The sequence below is a fragment of the Juglans microcarpa x Juglans regia genome, chromosome 7S, assembly GCF_004785595.1.
Source record: "Juglans microcarpa x Juglans regia isolate MS1-56 chromosome 7S, Jm3101_v1.0, whole genome shotgun sequence".
Lineage (NCBI taxonomy): Eukaryota > Viridiplantae > Streptophyta > Magnoliopsida > Fagales > Juglandaceae > Juglans > Juglans microcarpa x Juglans regia.
The window spans coordinates 243,098-261,798 of record NC_054607.1 but is presented as its reverse complement, the minus strand read 5'-3'; the positions used below and the strand labels follow the sequence as shown (position 1 = coordinate 261,798).

Here is an 18,701-nt window from a genome sequence, read left to right as displayed (position 1 = left end):
TGGACTCGATGCCCCCCACACTCGTTGTTTTTATAATTTATTTTAACTCATCTTATTTATCTTATATTTAGAGATTAATTGAGATATTTTTGAATAATAAAATAAATTATTATTTTTTAATATTATTATTATTTTAAAATTTTAAAAATTAAATTATTTATTATATTTTATGTAAAAATTTTTAAAAAATTATAATAATAAAATGAGATGAGTTGATGTGAATTTCTAATCTAAATTAAAGCTTAATTATTATAAATTTTATAAATTAGTACACAAATTAAAATAAATAATTTGATTTTTTTAAATTTTAAAATAAAAATAATATTAAAAAAATATATTTTAATAATATTTTATTTAATTTTTTTATTTTAATAACATCTCATCTTAAAGACGGACGAGGCGGTCGAATGAATTATAACTGATTTATTATATAATATAAATAACACGTCGCAGCTTATCATTTGTGGACTCCAAACCCCCCCAATTCCAATCTATTTTACTCCATCTCCAACACGTCCACTCCACTATCCACCTACTCCACCGGTCACCCACTCTCCTCCACTAACCCCGTCTGCCTCCTCTGCAAGTCTGTTCCCTTTTCCCTCCCACCGGCCCAATAGGTCACCCGTTCCCCTCCCCCACTTCAAACTTGGACTTCATCTCTCGTGCATTTCAATGCCATTTCATTTCATCGCTCGTCCCTGTCCTATATCCCCCACCCCGTTCGCCACAATTCTCTCTTTATTTCGTTCATTTCCATTTCTCTCCCCGATTCTCTCCCATTCTCCTTTGTTTCTTCGACACTATTTATTGTTGATAGAAATGGAAGCTACAGTGTGTCGCTCTTCCTTATCTTCTTCTTCGCTGTTGTTGTTGTATTGCTCTCTCTTCCAGACAGTTTCGCCGCTTCATCGATGAGCGAGCCGTGCTTGTAGCTCATTTACCCCTCCAGATCTTTTGTTTGACTTTGATCCCGTACTGATAATCGGTGAGTTTTATATTCTACAACGCTTCGTGTTTGGAATTTTTATCTGCCTCTGTTTGCTTCGAAGGGAATTTATTTCCAATATACAGTATTTTACATGGGGATATTTGTGAGTTCTGTCCTTCATTAGTCTTCAGTATTCGTTGGTAATTTTCTTGTTTTACTGGAATAGTTCAAGCACTTGTAGTCAATCCAAGTCGTTGTCTCTGATTTTGAATTCTATGCATTTTTGAGTGATTGTGTGAAGGTGTTTTTTGGTCTGATCTTGAATTGCTTTCTTTGTTTGGTTTCCGGGAAAGGTGGACAAAAATGGAGGAAAAGAGAGGAAAAATTATCTGGAATGTTTAATTTTTATTGTTTCGACCGACTGTAATATAAAGTTTTAACTTGAGTCCGCTTGATTTGAAGTCGGGAAAACCTGGAAGTTGAATTTTACTTTTTAGTCCGAAAGTATACACTTTTTCGAAAGTTTTTTCCTCAAAACATTCGGTGATTTTGGAGCGGAATGAATCATGTATTTGAGTGATTTACAAATTCTTCATTTCTTGTCTGATTTTTTTTTCTCTCTCTTGGAAAAATATTACGTTTTTTAAGAGAGTGTAAGTTTCTATTTATATTCTTTCTCGTGATATTAGGAGGATCTTCGTTTTTGTTTGAGAAGAACAAGTACGATTATGTGTTCTCTTTTTCCAGAGGACCATTGCTATAATAGATTTAAATCTAGATGACGGTAGATTACCGCAGATCTAATGCATGACCTGAACTGTTAAGATTTGTTGTTGATTTTTTGCTCGGGTTTCTGCTTCTGGTAAGGGCTATCTACTAAATTCTTGAGTTTAAGGAATATAATTTGGTGAATAATTGTTTCTTTGCTAACTTTACTTCATAAGTAGATGTGTTTTAAATTAGTTATGATTCGAGAGCTATCTGTAGGTTCTCGTATGAGTTTGGGTATTGCTCGATTACCAATTTTCCACTTTTTCCCCTTCACGAGTTTATGGACTCTTGAGAATTGATTGACAGCTTTCCATGTTTCTGTTAGTTTTCCATTGCTCTTTTTGCCTGGGAAAATTTCGGAAAGGAAAACAAGGTAATGTTTTTTGTGTGTGGAAAATATATAATTTGCTTAGGTCTTTGTTGGCTCAGTCCAGAGATTGTGACTCATTGAACTTGTAACTTGCAATTTCACCGAGGAATACAATTCCAGTAATTTTTTCCATTCTCTTAAAATTTTATTTTATTTTTTTCCTGGGGCAATCGTAGGAAGGAAAAGAAAATATGAAATTCTCTGCGCTACTCCTAGAAATGAGGAACAATTGGGTCAGTCAATTTGATTTATTTGTTGTTTTCTTTCAATCAGGAGGCCTGAAAATTTTCTGCTACATTGTTAGACATAAGATATGGATATGGACGTGCATCCATTTCCAATATGTTTTCTTTAGGTTTGATATTGTCCTTTCAGTTAAATGAATTCTAATACAGTTTTTTTCCTATTTGGATGCCGTGTTCCAGCTAATTGAAGCATGTGCAGTGGCCCGGAACAATCTAAATCGTCATCCACTCCATCTGGGATAACTGTAGACACCACATCTTACACCAAAGACATGAATAACCTAGCTGCTCAAACAGAAGATTCTCTTTTCAGCTTACTTGATCTTGCTGCTAATAATGATGTTGAAGGCTTTAAGCGATCTGCAGAGATGGATGCTTCAATTGATGAGGCTGGACTCTGGTATGTACGCCAGAAAGGCTCAAAACAGATTGTTCTCGAACATAGAACTCCATTAATGGTTGCTGCTACCTATGGCAGTGTTGATGTTATTAAATTTATAATATCGCATTCTGTGGCGGATGTAAATTTCTCGTGTGGCCAAGATAAAACCACTGCTCTTCACTGTGCTGCTTCTGGTGGATCAGTTAACGCAGTTAATGTTGTTAAGATGCTTTTATTAATGGGTGCCGATCCAAATCATACTGATTCCAATGGCCTCCGCCCAATCGATGTTGTTGTTGTTCCTCCAATGTTGCAAAGCATGAGAGTGGCTCTTGAAGAACTCCTTTCTAACAGTGCTTCTGATGGCTCTGTTTGTGAGCGCAATCTGCAAGTATCTAGTAGTTCCTCTCGTTCTGACTCACCAGCCCTTTCGTCATCCCCAGAAAACGTATTGTCATCTTCTCCTTCAGGGATGGTATCTTCTCCAATGGCTTCAAAGTTTTATGAAACACCTGTTAGTTCTGCATTGGAGAAAAAAGAGTACCCTGTGGATCCATCACTCCCTGACATTAAAAATAGTATCTACGCGACGGATGAATTTCGCATGTTTTCATTCAAGGTTCGCCCTTGTTCTCGAGCTTACTCACATGACTGGACTGAGTGCCCTTTTGTGCACCCTGGAGAAAATGCTCGGAGAAGAGACCCAAGGAAGTACCATTATAGCTGTGTCCCTTGCCCTGATTTCCGGAAGGGGGCTTGTAGGCGTGCTGATATGTGTGAATATGCTCATGGAGTTTTTGAGTGCTGGCTGCACCCGGCTCAATACCGGACCCGGCTGTGCAAGGATGGTACCAGCTGCAATAGACGGGTCTGTTTTTTTGCTCACACAGCTGAGGAGCTCCGTCCGTTGTATGTATCCACTGGATCTGCTGTCCCATCTCCCCGCACGTCTGCCTCTGCTCATAGTGTCATGGACATGGCTGCTGCAATGAGCCTTTTACCGGGGTCTCCATCATCAATCTCTGCCATGTCGCCTTCCCCATTTGCTCAACCTATGTCTCCATCTGCAAATAATGGCATTTCACACTCAGTTATGGCGTGGCCCCATCCAAATGTACCAGCCCTTAATCTTCCCGGAAGCAACCTTCAATCCAGTCGCTTGAGATCTTCCCTTAGTGCTCGAGACATTATGCCTGATGATATGAATGTGATGCTGGATTTTGATGCCCCACAACATCCTTTAAATGACCTGACTTGTTTTTCACAGTCCTGGTCAAATAATGTCTCTGCTAACCGTCCAGGTCGATCCAAGACACTAACACCTTCAAACCTTGAAGAGCTATTTTCTGCTGAGATCTCTTTGTCCCCCCGGTATTCTGATGCTGCAGCTTCTGCTGTTTTTTCTCCTACTCACAAATCTGCTGTTCTTAATCAATTCCAACAGCAGCAGGGCATGTTATCGCCCATCAACACAAATGTTTTCTCCCCAAAAAATGTCGATCACCCTTTTTTACAGGCTTCATTCGGTATCCCATCCCCAGGAAGGATGTCTCCAAGAAATGTGGAGCCAATCTCCCCAATGGGTTCTCATCTCTCTGCATTTGCTCAGCGTGAGAAGCAGCATCAGCAGCTGCGCAGCCTCAGCTCGAGGGATCTTGGAAGCAATAACCATGCCTCCATTGTTGGTTCTCCTGCTGATTCTTGGGCAAACTGGGGATCATCCCCAAATGGAAAATTGGATTTGTTGGTTAATAGAGATGAAGTGGGGCGACTAAGGAGATCATCGTCGTTTGAGCTTGCTAACAATGGGGAGGAGCCTGATTTGTCATGGGTCCAATCATTAGTTAAGGAGTCACCAACTGAGATGACGGAAGAGAATTTTGCAGTTCCAGTCTCAAGGGCTGCAGCATCAGGTGAAGGTTTGAATTCTAATTCTCAAAGTGAATCAACTGATCATTCTGTTTTAGGAGCTTGGCTTGAGCAGATGCAGCTTGATCAGCTCGTAGTTTAAACAAAGTGAATTCTTTTTTACTTATTGAGATAGGTTAAAAGATTTCGGAAGGTACATAAAATTTTTTTGCGGGCTACTTTTTGATGGTGAAGGTCAAGTGGAGAAGTTGACATTAGTGAAGTTGGAAATTGGTGGTTAAGGCCTAAGAGCAAAGAATGGCTGGATAAAGGTTAAGGGATATGATTCAATTTTTTGACCTTTTTGTTGTTTAAAAGCAGGAAGTCTGGAGAGAAGGAAGCCGTACTTTGGGCTAATATTAAAGAAACCAAGTCCTGGTTAGGTATCTCTCTAAAGTATATCTGTTTCTAGGGTTAGTGTTTTTGCATAACTTTATATTTTTCTTTATTTATTTTTTATCTATTCATCTTTAATATATCTCTTTAAAGGAAGCATGCCAAATTGCGACGGAAACATTAGCTTTGTTTCCTTTTTGTTGGTGGTTAGGTAGTGTTGCATAAAAGAGGGAGGCGATATGTTTATTCGATGATGAAGAACTGAACTAAAGTTGTTATGTGATAATTATTATTATTATTATTTTGTTCCCTGTAATGGCTGTGCAGATCTATCTTTAATCCTTCTCTCTCTGTCTCCCTCCATTATTCTGAGTTTGTGGAGATTATTATGGGGGGAATCCGGCCGTCGGGCCTCCTAGTTGAATTCTCTCTCCCTAAAAGGGGGTTCCTACCAGCGTATGGGGAGGGATTAGGTGAATGAATATATATGTATGTTTGGATTATTTCAATCTTTCTGGAGAAGATCAGCGAACGAGTGACTGGAAGAGGGGTACTGGATGAACTTTCGTACCCACTACCCATAAAATAAAAGAGAAGTGGACTGTGGGGGCAACCTGTTCACCCTTGTTTGATGCCCGTGGCTCATGGGTTGGTGGGTCTTTTTCGGAATGGGGCTGAGAAAGTAAATGGTCGTCTGCAAGTATTAATGAATTTTGATAGTGATGTGTGGGGCATGTGGTAGGACTTCCATGGCTTTGCTTTTTGGCTGGTCGGTTGAGAATTTTGATGCTTGGTTTCCAAGTCTTGGTTTTGTCCATCAGCACGCTCAAAAACCCATCACCGTCGTCATCATCTTCCTCGTCAATGGTTTGGTTGCGACGGGTCCAAATCTTCATTATCATTAGTTATTTCCTCCGTACTGGGTAGAGATGATTTGATAGTATTTTTATTTCTCCATCTTTTAAAGCCAGCGTTGGCATTGTGGTAAAAAGGTGGCTGTACTGTTTGGAGAATGGGCTGTACTGATTGTATTCATCCTCAACGCGCGAGGATGAATGTATGCAAATTACAACAAATAATATTTACGAAAAGTACAAACCTTGAATGAAATTTGGACTTGTTTGGAGATAGAATTCATTTTAAAATTTTCATCTCAGCTCATATTCTTTTTAAACATAATTCAAATATAAAATTTTTAAATTAATCATCACAATATTTTCAAATTAATATTACTACTTTTCAAAATTTTTAAATAAAAAAAAAATTAATTTTTTCAAAATTTTAAATAAAAATATATTTTAATAATATTTTAACTCTATAATATTTTTTATTTAATTTTTTCTTTTTCCTTTTTCAAATTCAAAAAATATTTAACTCAAACTATCTCACATTATTTATAAATTATTTTATTACCATTTATAAAATTTTCATCTCATCTTAATTTACAAATTAGCCTTATGAAATAGTACTTCTCAACAACATTGTATAATGAGAAATGATAAAGCCATTGAAAATTTGAATACATATTTTGTATTGATTTTTAAATTTTTTTTTTTACTTGGTGGTTAAAGAAGTGTTTTTTAATAATTTTGTATTTTTTTTATTTTAAAAAATATTTAAAGAAGTTTAAAAAATATTGAAGAAAAAGGAAAGGAGAAGAAAATAATTTACACTATTTGTACCAAATTTTCTATGGTCCTAACGCTGCCCTTATGTTCACGAAATCGTTCAGAATAATTTTATATATAATCATAAAGTACGTAAACGTCATATAATCATTTTAAAAAGAATAAATAAAATATGAAATTTATATAAAAAATTAATTTTTTAATAATAAATTTTATTTTTTTCAAATCGAATACACGATGTTTATATAATTTTCCGTTGTACGTATAATTATTCAAGTGGAATGGAGTTATTATGCCGTTCCACATTTAAATTTTGCCAAAAGGAGCTGCCAAAATTGTCAAAATAGGGAGACAAAGTGGCTTTTTTCATTCAGGGGGCAATCAGAGGTTCTTCTTGTTGATGACGACGTTTTTATCCCTCGGGTCCTATCGTTCTGGATTGTGCTCAGTCTTTATTGTTCCTTTTTCGAAAACAATTGACATGTTTCCATAAAGGGTGGTGCCGAGGATGGGTCTTGATAAGTTATTTGATTTTTTTTTTATTTTTTATTTTGTTTATACGTTTACACATTTAAAATAAAAAAAAAATTACAAAATACTTTCTTAATTATTAAATTAAAAAAAAAAATTGTGGAGATCTGTTTGTAGGGAGAAGTAGCATTATTCTTCCATAAATGCGTCCTGATGAAATGTTGATAGAGGTGGCAGACGCTTCAGATAGTTGAAACACAGTTAAAGTGTAAATTGTAAACAGAAACACGATCAACATAACATTATTTAAGCATCTTAGTATTACAAGGCTGCCAAGTTAAGAGACATGGCATGAAAGATTCATATGAATCCAAAATATAATTCCTTTCAAAATAAGACACAATAATAAGTTTGGGTCTTGGCGAGATCAGCGCTACTTCTCATGACTGACTCTAATATATATATATATATAGTTGCTTTTCTTAGATTGTCCAACAGTCTCTCACCATACCTTAAGTGATAATAAACCAACAACCATAATTAATATATATATATATATATATATATATATTTTTTTAAATTTTATTGTATGACGGACAGTCCTGAGAGTAACAACTCTTATGAAAGCATTCTGCCTCTGAGGAAGCGCCAAGGTCCGGTGGCTGTCCCCACCCTGCCATTTGCAATTAATAAAAATTAAATGAAAAGAAAGAAAGAAGATATCATTCAAATTCCAAATGCTTACACTATTATAAAAAATGGAAGTAAAAAAGTGAAGCAGTGTGAGATTGAAACTTGAAATATATATCTCGATTATAGATTTCATTAGCTAGCTAGGGAATATGGATTACAAAAGGAAAATCACCTCCAAACACCAGCAACTGTGCGCAAACCCATGTAGATGATTAACGCATACCAGATTCCAATATAACCTCTGGCTTTAGCCAGAAGGTATTCTGAGGTAATACTTGCTATAGCCATAATAATCTGAACAAGAATATTTTTAATTATTTAAAGAAAAGTTCAGAAAGATAATTAAATTAACAGAGATTGAATATATATGTATATGGGAAAAGAGGGTTTAGTGAACTTGCCATTGAATATGCAGTGTATGCAAAGTCAGATGCTCCAAAGTTCACACCATCAAGAACAAAAGCTAAGGTGTTTATTGGTTGTGTACCTGCAATAAACTTCAGAAGCCAAAAGAAAAAGGAGAATTTGATCAGTTATCTGCTCAAAGATGTAATTCTTTAATTTAGTTGCATGTGTTTTGAATATATATTAGTAGGTAGGAAAATATATACCGGTATGCCCAAGTACATAAGGTGCAAAACATTTTTGTCCTTGGTAAACACTCCAGCTCCAAAGTATAAGCCACCTCCAACGATAACAAGGAGGCCCAAACCCACAACAACACCCATCTGCATATAATTACAAAGTGGTATTTAATTGTTAAAAATCAAGCCTAGCTCTGTAAACACTTCAATTATCTTGTCCTTGTAATTAGAACTAAATTAATTACCTGTGCTACCCGGATAGCTGTTGTAATTGCCTTTTTATGGTCCTTCTCAGTAAAAGCATAAGCTAGGATTGCCTTATAAACAACAGAGAAAGTAGATCAGTCCTGATTAATTAGTATTTGATTTTCTTGGACACAAGTCGACCTACAAACGCTGACCCACACGGCCATCTTCATTAAGCATGCATGCAGAATTACCATCAGCAATAATGCCTACCTGTCCAGAAACGGCCAAACCATCAGCAAGAAGTGATGATGTTAACCAGACCTGTAAGCAAATCTGGAATGCAGCCATGGGAATGGGGCCCTGTCTTGCAGCCAATCCTGCTGCAAAGGTCACACAAGATGTCACAGCTATGACTCTGGTCAACATCAGAAAACCTGCATGAAACATAAATTAGAAAGTTAAGTAGGGCTAGCTATTGAAGTCGATCGGCATATATTTCCGATCGATGTATTTATTTATTTAGTATTAGAGTCTCAAGGGAGATGCTGGTGGCCGCGACCAACGTACGCCTTGGTTTTGTAATTATAAGAGAATTTCCTGATGGAGAAGTAGCCTCTTAATTACCAGTTTTAATAAACCGACCAAATTGTAATTCTTTCACACTCGGAGCCAAGAGATTCACTTGTTGCATCAACCTCAGGAAAAGGATCAGAGCAATTAAGTACCTTGAAGAAATAATATCAGAGAATCACAATCATGAGATACATAGATACATATACTAACTACTAAATTAAATTTATCACTAGACCAGTACTACTAGTACTTACTGTGAAAGAGCATGTGAAATGGCTGCACCCCTGACTCCAAGACGCATAATAAAGATGAAGATTGGGTCCATAACGACATTCATTGCATCTCCCACAACTATATATTAAGCGAAATAAATAAAAAAAATTAAAAAATTAACAAACCTGATCAGTTAGGGCAAATGTCCAACAATATATCCAATACTAGGAAAGTCCAAATAAATAATACTACATATATATATATATATATATATGTATGTATGCATCATGTATAGCTTCGTAGCTACCCGTGGCATATAAAGGAGTTGTGGTGTCCTTAAAGCCTCGGAAGACCCCTTGCATGGCCAAGGAAAGAAGAACCGCAGGAGAACCAAGTGCTCTTATTGTCAAGTACTGTCTTGCTGGTATATACATAGGGGAATCCTATTCATGAATAGAGATGATCAGTAGCTACCATTATATATATATCTGTTAGTACATTATCGAATGAAGTTATGAAAACTCATTAAAAAATAGATATACATTAATAACTTCCATGATCATTATAAAAAAAACAGCGAGAGAGAGAGAGAGAGAGAATTCCTCACAGTCTTCACACCCATGAACCTTAAGAGAACTTTTGCACCAAACATAAGTAACAAAGCTTGCGCCACGCCAAGAAGTGTGCCCATGATTATTGCTGTTGTTGCCGAAGGAATCTTTCGCTTTACCTTTATAGGCGTTGCAGCGGCATTTACCTGCATAGAGGGAGTCTTGCTTGCTGCTGTTGCGTGATCAGGATGACCTGATACAAATTAGGCCAAAAACATGCATATATATGTATATATGTAAGAACAATGACAACTTATAGCACTTTCACGTTCTGAACGTACAATTATAATTACTAGAGAATGAAATTCGTTTTTTTCTAACTTGGCCCATAAGAAGAGTTCTTTTCAGAAACTAAAAGCATATTTCTGAAGAATCCTTCCGGGACAAACGATTAAGTTAATGGAATATATATATATATATATATATATATATATATATATGATGTATATATCATATATATTGGACATGTGAGCGCATGCAAATCAAATAGAGTGAGCTAGCTGGTAGGCAGTAGTACCATTTTGTAGGGTTGATTCTGAAGTTGTTTCATTAACATGATTTGATGTGGCAGAAGCTTCTAAATCCAAGTTGTTAAGCCTGTTGGCCTCGACCTTTTGTGCTAATTCAATACTCATTTTTTCTGAAGAGTGTTCCTCGGCAACAAAAGAAGTGGTAATGCTAACAATGGGGTACATGGTAATCCTTGAAGCTTGGTTAAATATGGCTATTGCAACCCCGACGGCACCAATTTCGACGGCACCTGAACAAAGATTAACGAGATCATTAAGCCAAAGCCAATTCTACATTAAATTTGGCTATATATTATATATATATATATATGATTAAATATAAAGATTCCTCAAAGATATCATCATCAGCACTGGCCTAGACGACCGATGAAAATTGTGTCGATGAGAGAAGCAACAGGATCAGCCGCTAATGTAAGGATTGCAGGAATTGCTATTCCTAAAATCTCCCGCCCAAGTGCGTCCAACTTGCAAACAAGTCTGCATGCATTCATTGCGCGCATTGTTAATTCACAATTGCAAGAGAATTAAAAACACTATAAATATAAATAAATAAAAACTCATGATACTATTATATATAGCTAGTACTACTGCATTAAGCAAGCAAGCAAGCTATATATATATATATATATATATATATATATATAAATAAACTGAACTTATTATAAGCCTGCTTATATGTATAGCCAACCTTAAGTCTTCAAAGAAAATGATGAAAGGAATCTTTGAGGTGCGCTGATATCGCTGCAAATCACCATTCTCATCATGAGACGTTTCATGCTGCTCATCATGCGAAGTCCCATTATTCTCATGATTCCCATTTTGATGCGATTCACCATTCTGATCAGCCATCATATCTAATCCATTTTTTAAACAAGACTACAATTAGGTACGGTACTTACATAATCAGTTTTTTATCACCTTTTTCTTTCTTTCTTTCTCTTGCATGGATACAAAAATTAATTCAGCAGGAAATCATGAACTTCAAAACAAATGTATAATTGGCTAGCTATTAATTAACAACTGAAGATTTCTCTCTCTCTCTCTCTCTCTCTCTATATATATATATATATATATATATATATGGAAGTGAGTTATAAGAAAATCATTGAATATTGGGGATATATAACTTATGTATGTATAATGAATGACTATAGAAGTAAGAAATAAAGATGGCAAAGAAAGTACTACTGATCATCAAAACTTAAACCTAGCTACTAGCTAGCTCAACTGCTATATACATACATTTATACACATACACACACTTATAATCAACAAACTTCCAATCACTAGATCTTTAACAAACCTTCGATCTAGCGGCTGCAGAGATAGGCGAGGAAGACGATCGATCGGAAGTTGATTGCTAGCTGAATGATATTAATTGAAGTGGATCATGAAGTGATTTTATCGGGCTATATATACTACAAAAGCCATTGAATATAAAATATAAAATTATGATGTTAGCTATATAGGTTGTATTTGGATAACAGAATTTAAAAAAGTCATGACTAATTGCAAATTCTGTTTAATAATGTAATTAAAATCCAAGTTTTTGAAGTTTTAAAATCTAGACTAGATTTGGTGCAAACCTGAATCTAAACTTCAATAAATGATCCAAACACAATGTTGGATACTTAAGATTGTATATTTAAGACATGAAGAATTCAAATCATTCTCTCCAAGTCCAGTTATTCAGTGATGCACCATTAATAGTAAATATGCAAATTGAGTATATATATATATATATATATATATATATATATATAATCGTTATTTGAGATGGATCAGAGTTCATACTGTTTATTATAATGATTCTAATGGGACTTTCCAATTATACCATTAAGTACTAGTCATTTTAAAATATGAGCTAGATGTACTGTAATTTACAACTAACAGATCATCAAACACATATATATGGCAAGCGTCATAAATATATATATATATATATATATAAGTCACGGCCTAGATATAGTAGTACTCTAGCTAATTAATGCAATAATATGATCTGTACGTATATATACTAATTGAAGAATAATTAACTACTTAGATCAGAAGCCATCTTGCATGACGTTTTTGGAAAAGAAAAAACAAATAATATGACTAGCTGCATATACATGATCATGTGACCATGCATCTAGTGATAACTCTAGATCAATTTGTATTATCAGACGCTGCATATATGGCTAGCTGATATTCATGCTCGGTCGGTATATTAATTGCAGCAAATAATTAATTAGCTAGTATATATACAACACTAGTACTGATATAATTAAAACACAACCAATTATAACATTGATCGAGTACTGTGATATTTATATATATATATATATAATATATAATATGCATGCAAGTGTCATGCATGCAATATATTTGGCTTAAAATAATAGACAATTAATTAGTATATAGTTGAGGTGAGTTGATCATGACTGAGACGGATGGATATTCTTGATCGATCATCGGCTGGCCGGCCTGCGCAGTTTAAGGCCTCGTTTGTTTTTAAGAAACATATCATTTTATCTCATTTCATCTCATCTCACTTCATCATTATAACTTTCTTAAATATTCACATAAAATAAAATAAACAATTCAAATTTTTTAAATTTTAAAATAAAAATAATATTAAAAAATATATTCTAATAATATTTTATTCAATTTTTTAATTTTAATCTCATCTCATCTCATCTCATCTCTGAAAACAAACGAGCCTTTATTGTTTCTTGATCTCGATCATCTATCGGCCTCCCTCATCTTCCATGCACTTTCACCAATTATATATATAAATCTATATTATATATAGTACTTGAGTTGAAAATTATCTCATGATCTCTTTAATTCCTATGATCTGGCGGCCTTTTTCTCCTGGGTTCTTGCATGCATGGGTTATATTAATTAATTTCCCAATATCATAATTCAAAATATCCCGAGAAAAGATCTAATCAGTGATCCTCATATATATATATATATAGAGAGAGAGAGAGAGAGAGAGAGTTTGTTTGTAAATTATAAAAAAATAAAACATTAATTAATAATTAGGGATCAGGGGGAGTACTTCCGGGCTAGCTGCTATAACTACATAACATAATTATATATATTATATTAAGGGATTTTTTTAACGAGCAATCATATATATATATATATATATATATATCAAGGGACGTTAGTCTCGCATGCGAGATCGATGGAAGTGGCATGATATAATACGATCGAACAACCACTTGAACCAGTGATTATCTCACATTAATATATAAAAGATAAATAATTAATTATGAGAATTAACTTCTCTAATATTTCAGACAAATTAAGTACTTGGCTGCATATATGCATGGGCAGGCATGCAGCTGGCAGAGTCTTAAAGAGTCGTGACGGATCGAGATAGCTAGCTAGGTACGTACGTAAGCTTGGGTTCCATCATTTTCTTTTCATATATATAAATATATAATATATATATATATATATATATATATATATATATATACACATTAGATACAGTTTTGGAGTACGTTTTATTTGAAAAAAGTAGAACCACTACTAAAATTTAGGCTTTCTCACGTGGGTCCTTAATTTAGCCATTTTCTTCAAAGGAAATGCTCGAGGCAATTTGCATATTACGAGGCTGTATAAATCATTTCCCATATATATTATATATATATATATATATATATATATATATAAATAAGTCTTTGGAATGACAAGGTTAATAAGTGATAATTTCATATTGTACCAAAATAAAAATTATGAGTTCGAATTTTGACATTTTCTTATTTTTTTTAAAAAAGGAAGGAACGGAACCCAAAATTTTATTAATAACTTCCTCTTATGGCATATGAATAAATTCTCAAACGGGAGAAGATTTTTGGGATTATATAAATCTCGAAACTAAAGCTATTGCAAAATCCATATATTTCACCGAATACTTTCCATTTTGTTTTTCCCGATTCTGTTTGATGTTATTGGTGGTGTTTCTGTATTTCCGAATTTATGTCGATGTGTTTTTGTTGATGTTTATTTGTTGAGTTTTTTATTCGTAGAAAAATAAAGTAAAATAGACTATTGAATTTTTGTCCATACCGATATTTTGTTCCTCCCTCCTCCGTGTTAAGAGGATGGGTGTGTTGTTCAGTTCTACTCATTTGGAGGATGGAGTTTTGATGCGAAATGTTTTTTCCTCTGTTTTAATACAGAGAATGATACTCTCTTTTTGAGAGTTTTCATGAAATTTAGACAATACCCGTTGCAAAGTTTTTGTGTACGGGGATGCTTAAAACATATATTAGTTTGACTTGTAATTTTGAGTCACAAATGTAACTTTTTTAATGGAATGAAATAAAATCTATTTCTTATAATAAAAAAAAAATCCATATATTCTAATAAACTAATACATACGATAATTGTTGCAAACTATCTATCATAGCATAAAAGTATAAAATTAGTGTCTAAAGTGAGAAAGTCATACTTTATCAAAAACATCTATGTCATATAAGTGTTTTGGTAAGTGAAAGTCTGAGTAAAAAGAAACATCTATTCCAACAGCTCCTAGATTTGCTAAACATCAGCCAAGCTATTCATTTTTTGTAGGTATGAATTAATTAATTCAAAGTAAAATATAGAATGGATACTAAGTATGCTAGTCCACATTTTAAAACACTTTCAAGGAGGCTTATTTTTTGTTAAACCAATTCACACAAGTAAAGAACCTATCTCCACTATTAATTCCAAAATTTGCAATTGATACATAATAATAAATTAACCATATATATTTCAAAGCATGCAGAAAGCTCACCAAAAATGTTTGTACCATGACCTAGATGGTAATTAAGAAAAACCGTAAACAAACTTACCATAATGATTTTTAATGGTAATCCAAACAAATTTTGGATGGTATAATTGTCAAATGATATTCCCTGTTGACTTTGTTGTGAAAGAATCATCTTCGGTATGTTTCCAAACTCTACAATCCCCTCTAGATTTCAGCTTGACAGGGTATTTCATGACTTCACATAATAAGGTCCTCCCAATGAAAGCAACTTTGTATGATTCTAACCGGAGCTTGAACACATGTCTTTAGTTTTTAACTAGTGAAGGGGAAACAACAATAAATCACTTACTTGCTAGAGAACTTGTTCCAATCTAATCTTCATACTAGAAGTTGATTGACCCATCTTTCACCAAATACCATTAACTCTCTTGAATAATGATAGGGAGAAGCTGATGACAAATAAACTTCCAAATAGGAGATTCTAAAAGTTTTGGCACCACATTTTCAACCGCAAGAGCATTTGATAAGTAAATTAATGTTTGATTTTTTTTTGTTCGTTACCTTTACTAATAATCTGTTCACTGTTTAGAATTGTCAAACAAGAAAGGTGGTGGCAACTGGTAAGAGAGATGAAGGCTTATATGCGCTGGAACGCGGAAACTCCACTTTTATTTCTGTCCTTAAAAATAAATCTCTACATGCTTCATATGATTTATGGCATGCTTGCCTTAGACATGTGAATCATTTTATTTTATCTCTTATTTAAATAAAAAGGACATCTTTATTTACATCTTTATTGCTCTCTCCAGCTAGCATTGTGTAGTACATGCCAACTTGCGAAAAATCATCGTTTGCCTTTTTCACATAATGAACGTAGATTGTCTCGTGTTATATCTTATAATTTATTTTTTGCGACATATAGGGCCCTTCCCCCATCAAATCAAATTTGGGATTTACCTATTACGTTCTATTCATTAATGATTATTCCCGATTTACTTAGCTTTATCCTTTAAAATTCAAATATGATTTTTATGATGTTTTCACTCAATTTCAAAATTTTGTGAAAAATCAATATTCAGCTCGTATCAAGATTTTTCAAAGTGGTGGTGGTGCCGAATTTACTAGCAATTGAAGCTCATCTTCGTTCCCACGACATACATCATAAACTTTCCAGTCCATATACACCTGCCCAAAATGGTCGCATTGAACGAAAATACTGTCATGTCATTGAGACCGGCTTGGCTCTTCTTTTCCACTCCTACCTTTCTACTTGCTTCTGGGTTGACACCTTTAACACTGCAGCTTACATCATCAACTAGTTGCCCACTCTACTTTTTGGAGGTAAGTCACCGTTTGATCTTTTATATGGTTCATCTTCGACTTATGAAAATTTTCATTCCTTTGGTTGTCGTGTTTATCCTTGTTTGCGTGATTATATGCCTAACAAATTTTTTCCTCGCAGTATTTCCTACATTTTTTTGGGTTACAGTCCCTCTTACAAAGGGTTTTGTTGCCTTGATCTCCTTACCTCTCGGTTATATATCACTCGACATATCCAGTTTGATGAAAATCATTTCCCTTTCATTGATGCCTCTCAGGCTCAACCCATTTCCTCTCTCCAGTTTTCCAATTTTCTAGAACTCCATCTTCAAGCAGACCCCCTCCTTCTTCCTCTGATTCCCATTCCTCACACATTACTCAATCTGAATCCACCCTGTGTTATTTGTACTGACTCAGTGGATGAGTCTTTGCAGGCTATTGATTCTTTTGCAGGTCCCTCCTCATCGTCACCTGCTTCTAGCTAGCTCCCCATTGAGCCATGCATCGCTCCTTAGGCTCATGCTCCTGCATTTCCATTGGGTTCGCACCCAATGCTCATACGAGCTAAAGCTGGTGTTTTCAAAACTCACCATTCAGCGAACCTTAGTGTTTTGGGCTCCTCTGGACTTCTATCTGCTCTTGTTGCCTCTACTAAGCCTAAAGGACTGAAATCTACTACTAAAAATCCTGCTTGGCGTGCTGCCATGGATGAAGAAGTTCAAGCTGTGCAAAACAATTGCACTTGGATTTTGGTCTCTCGACCTGCAAATACCAACATTTTCGGCTCCAAATGGGTGTTCTGGACCAAATATCTGTCTGATGGATCCATTGAATGTCTCAAAACCTGCCTTGTTGCCAAGGGCTATACACAGGTACCTGGTCTTGACTACACTGACACATTTAGCCCTGTTATCAAGTCTACCACTGTTTGTGTTGTACTTTCTGTTGCTGTGACCAACAAATGACCTCTTCGCCAACTTGACATTAAGAATGCGTTCCTCAATGGTACTCTCACTGAAAACATTTATATGGAGCAACCTCCTGGTTACATTGATCCTCGTTTCCCTAATCATGTTTGTCAGTTGAAGAAAGGTCTATATGGTCTAAAGCAAGCTCCTCGTGCCTGGTTTCAGCGCTTCAGCTCCTTTCTTGTTCAACTTGGATTATCTTGCAGCCGTGCTGCTGACACATCTCTCTTTGCTTTTCATAAGCAGTCTGACATTATCTACTTGCTTCTTTATGTTTATGATATTATTGTTATTGGCAACAACTCCTATCTTCATAACAACTTCACTTGCAAGCTCAATTTTGAGTTTGCCACTAAGGATTTGTGTTCCCTTAGTTACTTTCTTGGTCTTGAAGCTTCGTCAACTGCAGATGGTCTTTTCATCATTTAATTGAAGTATGCACAATATATTCTCACTTGGGCTCAGTTACTTGATAGCAAACCAGTCCACACCCCTATGTTTGTTTCCCAACATCTGTCTGCTGATGGTCCTCTATTCTTGGATCCTACTCTCTACAGACGCCCTCCAATACTTGACTATCATGCGCCCAAACATTGCCCATGTTGTCAAGTTTGTCAGCCAATTTCTGCACACTCCAATTGTAGATCATTTGCTTGCTGTTAAGCGTATTCTTCGCTATGTCAAGGGCACCCTCCATTTTGGCCTTACTTTTCACTCCTCTGCAACTCCTGGTGCTCTAGTTACTTACTCTGACATTGACTGGGCCAACTGTTCTGAAACTCGCCACTCTACTTCTGACTACTCCATTTATCTTGGTGACAATTTGGTTTCTTGGAGTGCTAAGAAGCAACCTACTGTATCCCATTCCAATTGTGAATCTGAGTATTGTCCTCTTGTGCACACTGCAGCCGAACTTCTTTGGCTTACGCACCTTCTTCATGATCTACAGATTTCAATTCTACAGCGGCCTCTTCTTTTATGCGACAATAAAAGTTCCATTTTTTTTAGCTCTAACCATTCTTACAAGTGGGCAAAGCATGTTGAATTAGACTACCATTTCCTTCGAGAACTTGTTGTCGCTGGCAAACTTCACACTCAGTATGTCCCCTCTCACCTTTAGGTTGTCGACAGCTTCACCAAAAGTATTTCTTGACCACTTTTTGAATTTGTCCAATCCAAGCTTCACATTTGTTCAAATCCGACGCTCAACTTGTTGGGGGAGGGG

The 18,701-nt window shown here is 35.2% G+C and overlaps 2 protein-coding genes across 3 annotated transcripts; one reads left to right on the top strand and one right to left on the bottom strand.

Annotated features, from left to right (window-relative positions):
- The first annotated feature begins 657 nt into the window (after window positions 1-657).
- On the top strand, window positions 658-5,259 carry LOC121241053 (zinc finger CCCH domain-containing protein 30-like). The gene is made up of 2 exons (XM_041138656.1): window positions 658-988; window positions 2,498-5,259. The coding sequence occupies exon 2, from the start codon at window positions 2,509-2,511 to the stop codon at window positions 4,708-4,710; it is 2,202 nt and encodes a 733-aa protein (XP_040994590.1). The 5' UTR covers window positions 658-988; window positions 2,498-2,508; the 3' UTR covers window positions 4,711-5,259.
- A 2,392-nt stretch (window positions 5,260-7,651) lies between these two features.
- Window positions 7,652-18,077, bottom strand: LOC121241054 (protein DETOXIFICATION 43-like). 2 transcript variants are annotated; one of them, XM_041138658.1, is made up of 14 exons: window positions 18,069-18,077; window positions 11,124-11,155; window positions 10,791-10,912; window positions 10,460-10,665; window positions 9,902-10,024; window positions 9,602-9,737; window positions 9,336-9,432; window positions 9,133-9,233; window positions 8,779-8,942; window positions 8,565-8,636; window positions 8,347-8,463; window positions 8,137-8,232; window positions 7,908-8,029; window positions 7,652-7,715 (listed from the first exon to the last, which is right to left on the bottom strand). In XM_041138658.1, exons 1-14 carry the CDS (start codon window positions 18,075-18,077, stop codon window positions 7,661-7,663), a joined length of 1,452 nt encoding a protein of 483 aa, XP_040994592.1. In that variant the 3' UTR covers window positions 7,652-7,660. The 2 variants fall into 2 exon arrangements, with proteins under 2 accessions (XP_040994592.1, XP_040994591.1); XM_041138657.1 differs by lacking the exon at window positions 18,069-18,077 and adding an exon at window positions 11,239-11,284 and having other exon boundaries at window positions 9,902-10,074; window positions 10,423-10,665; window positions 11,124-11,151.
- Between the last annotated feature and the right edge of the window lie 624 nt (window positions 18,078-18,701).

Coding starts and splice junctions, on each gene's coding strand:
- LOC121241053 (XM_041138656.1), top strand. CDS start 2,509: ATGTGCAGTGGCCCGGAACAATCTAAATCGTCATCCACTCCATCTGGG.
- LOC121241054 (XM_041138657.1), bottom strand. CDS start 11,284: ATGGCTGATCAGAATGGTGAATCGCATCAAAATGGGAATCATGAGA. Junction 8,943..9,132: donor TGGTCGGTTTATTAAAACTG/GTAATTAAGAGG, acceptor TGTTTCATGCAG/GTTTTCTGATGTTGACCAGA. Junction 8,233..8,346: donor TTATGTACTTGGGCATACCG/GTATATATTTTC, acceptor TGGCTTCTGAAG/TTTATTGCAGGTACACAACC.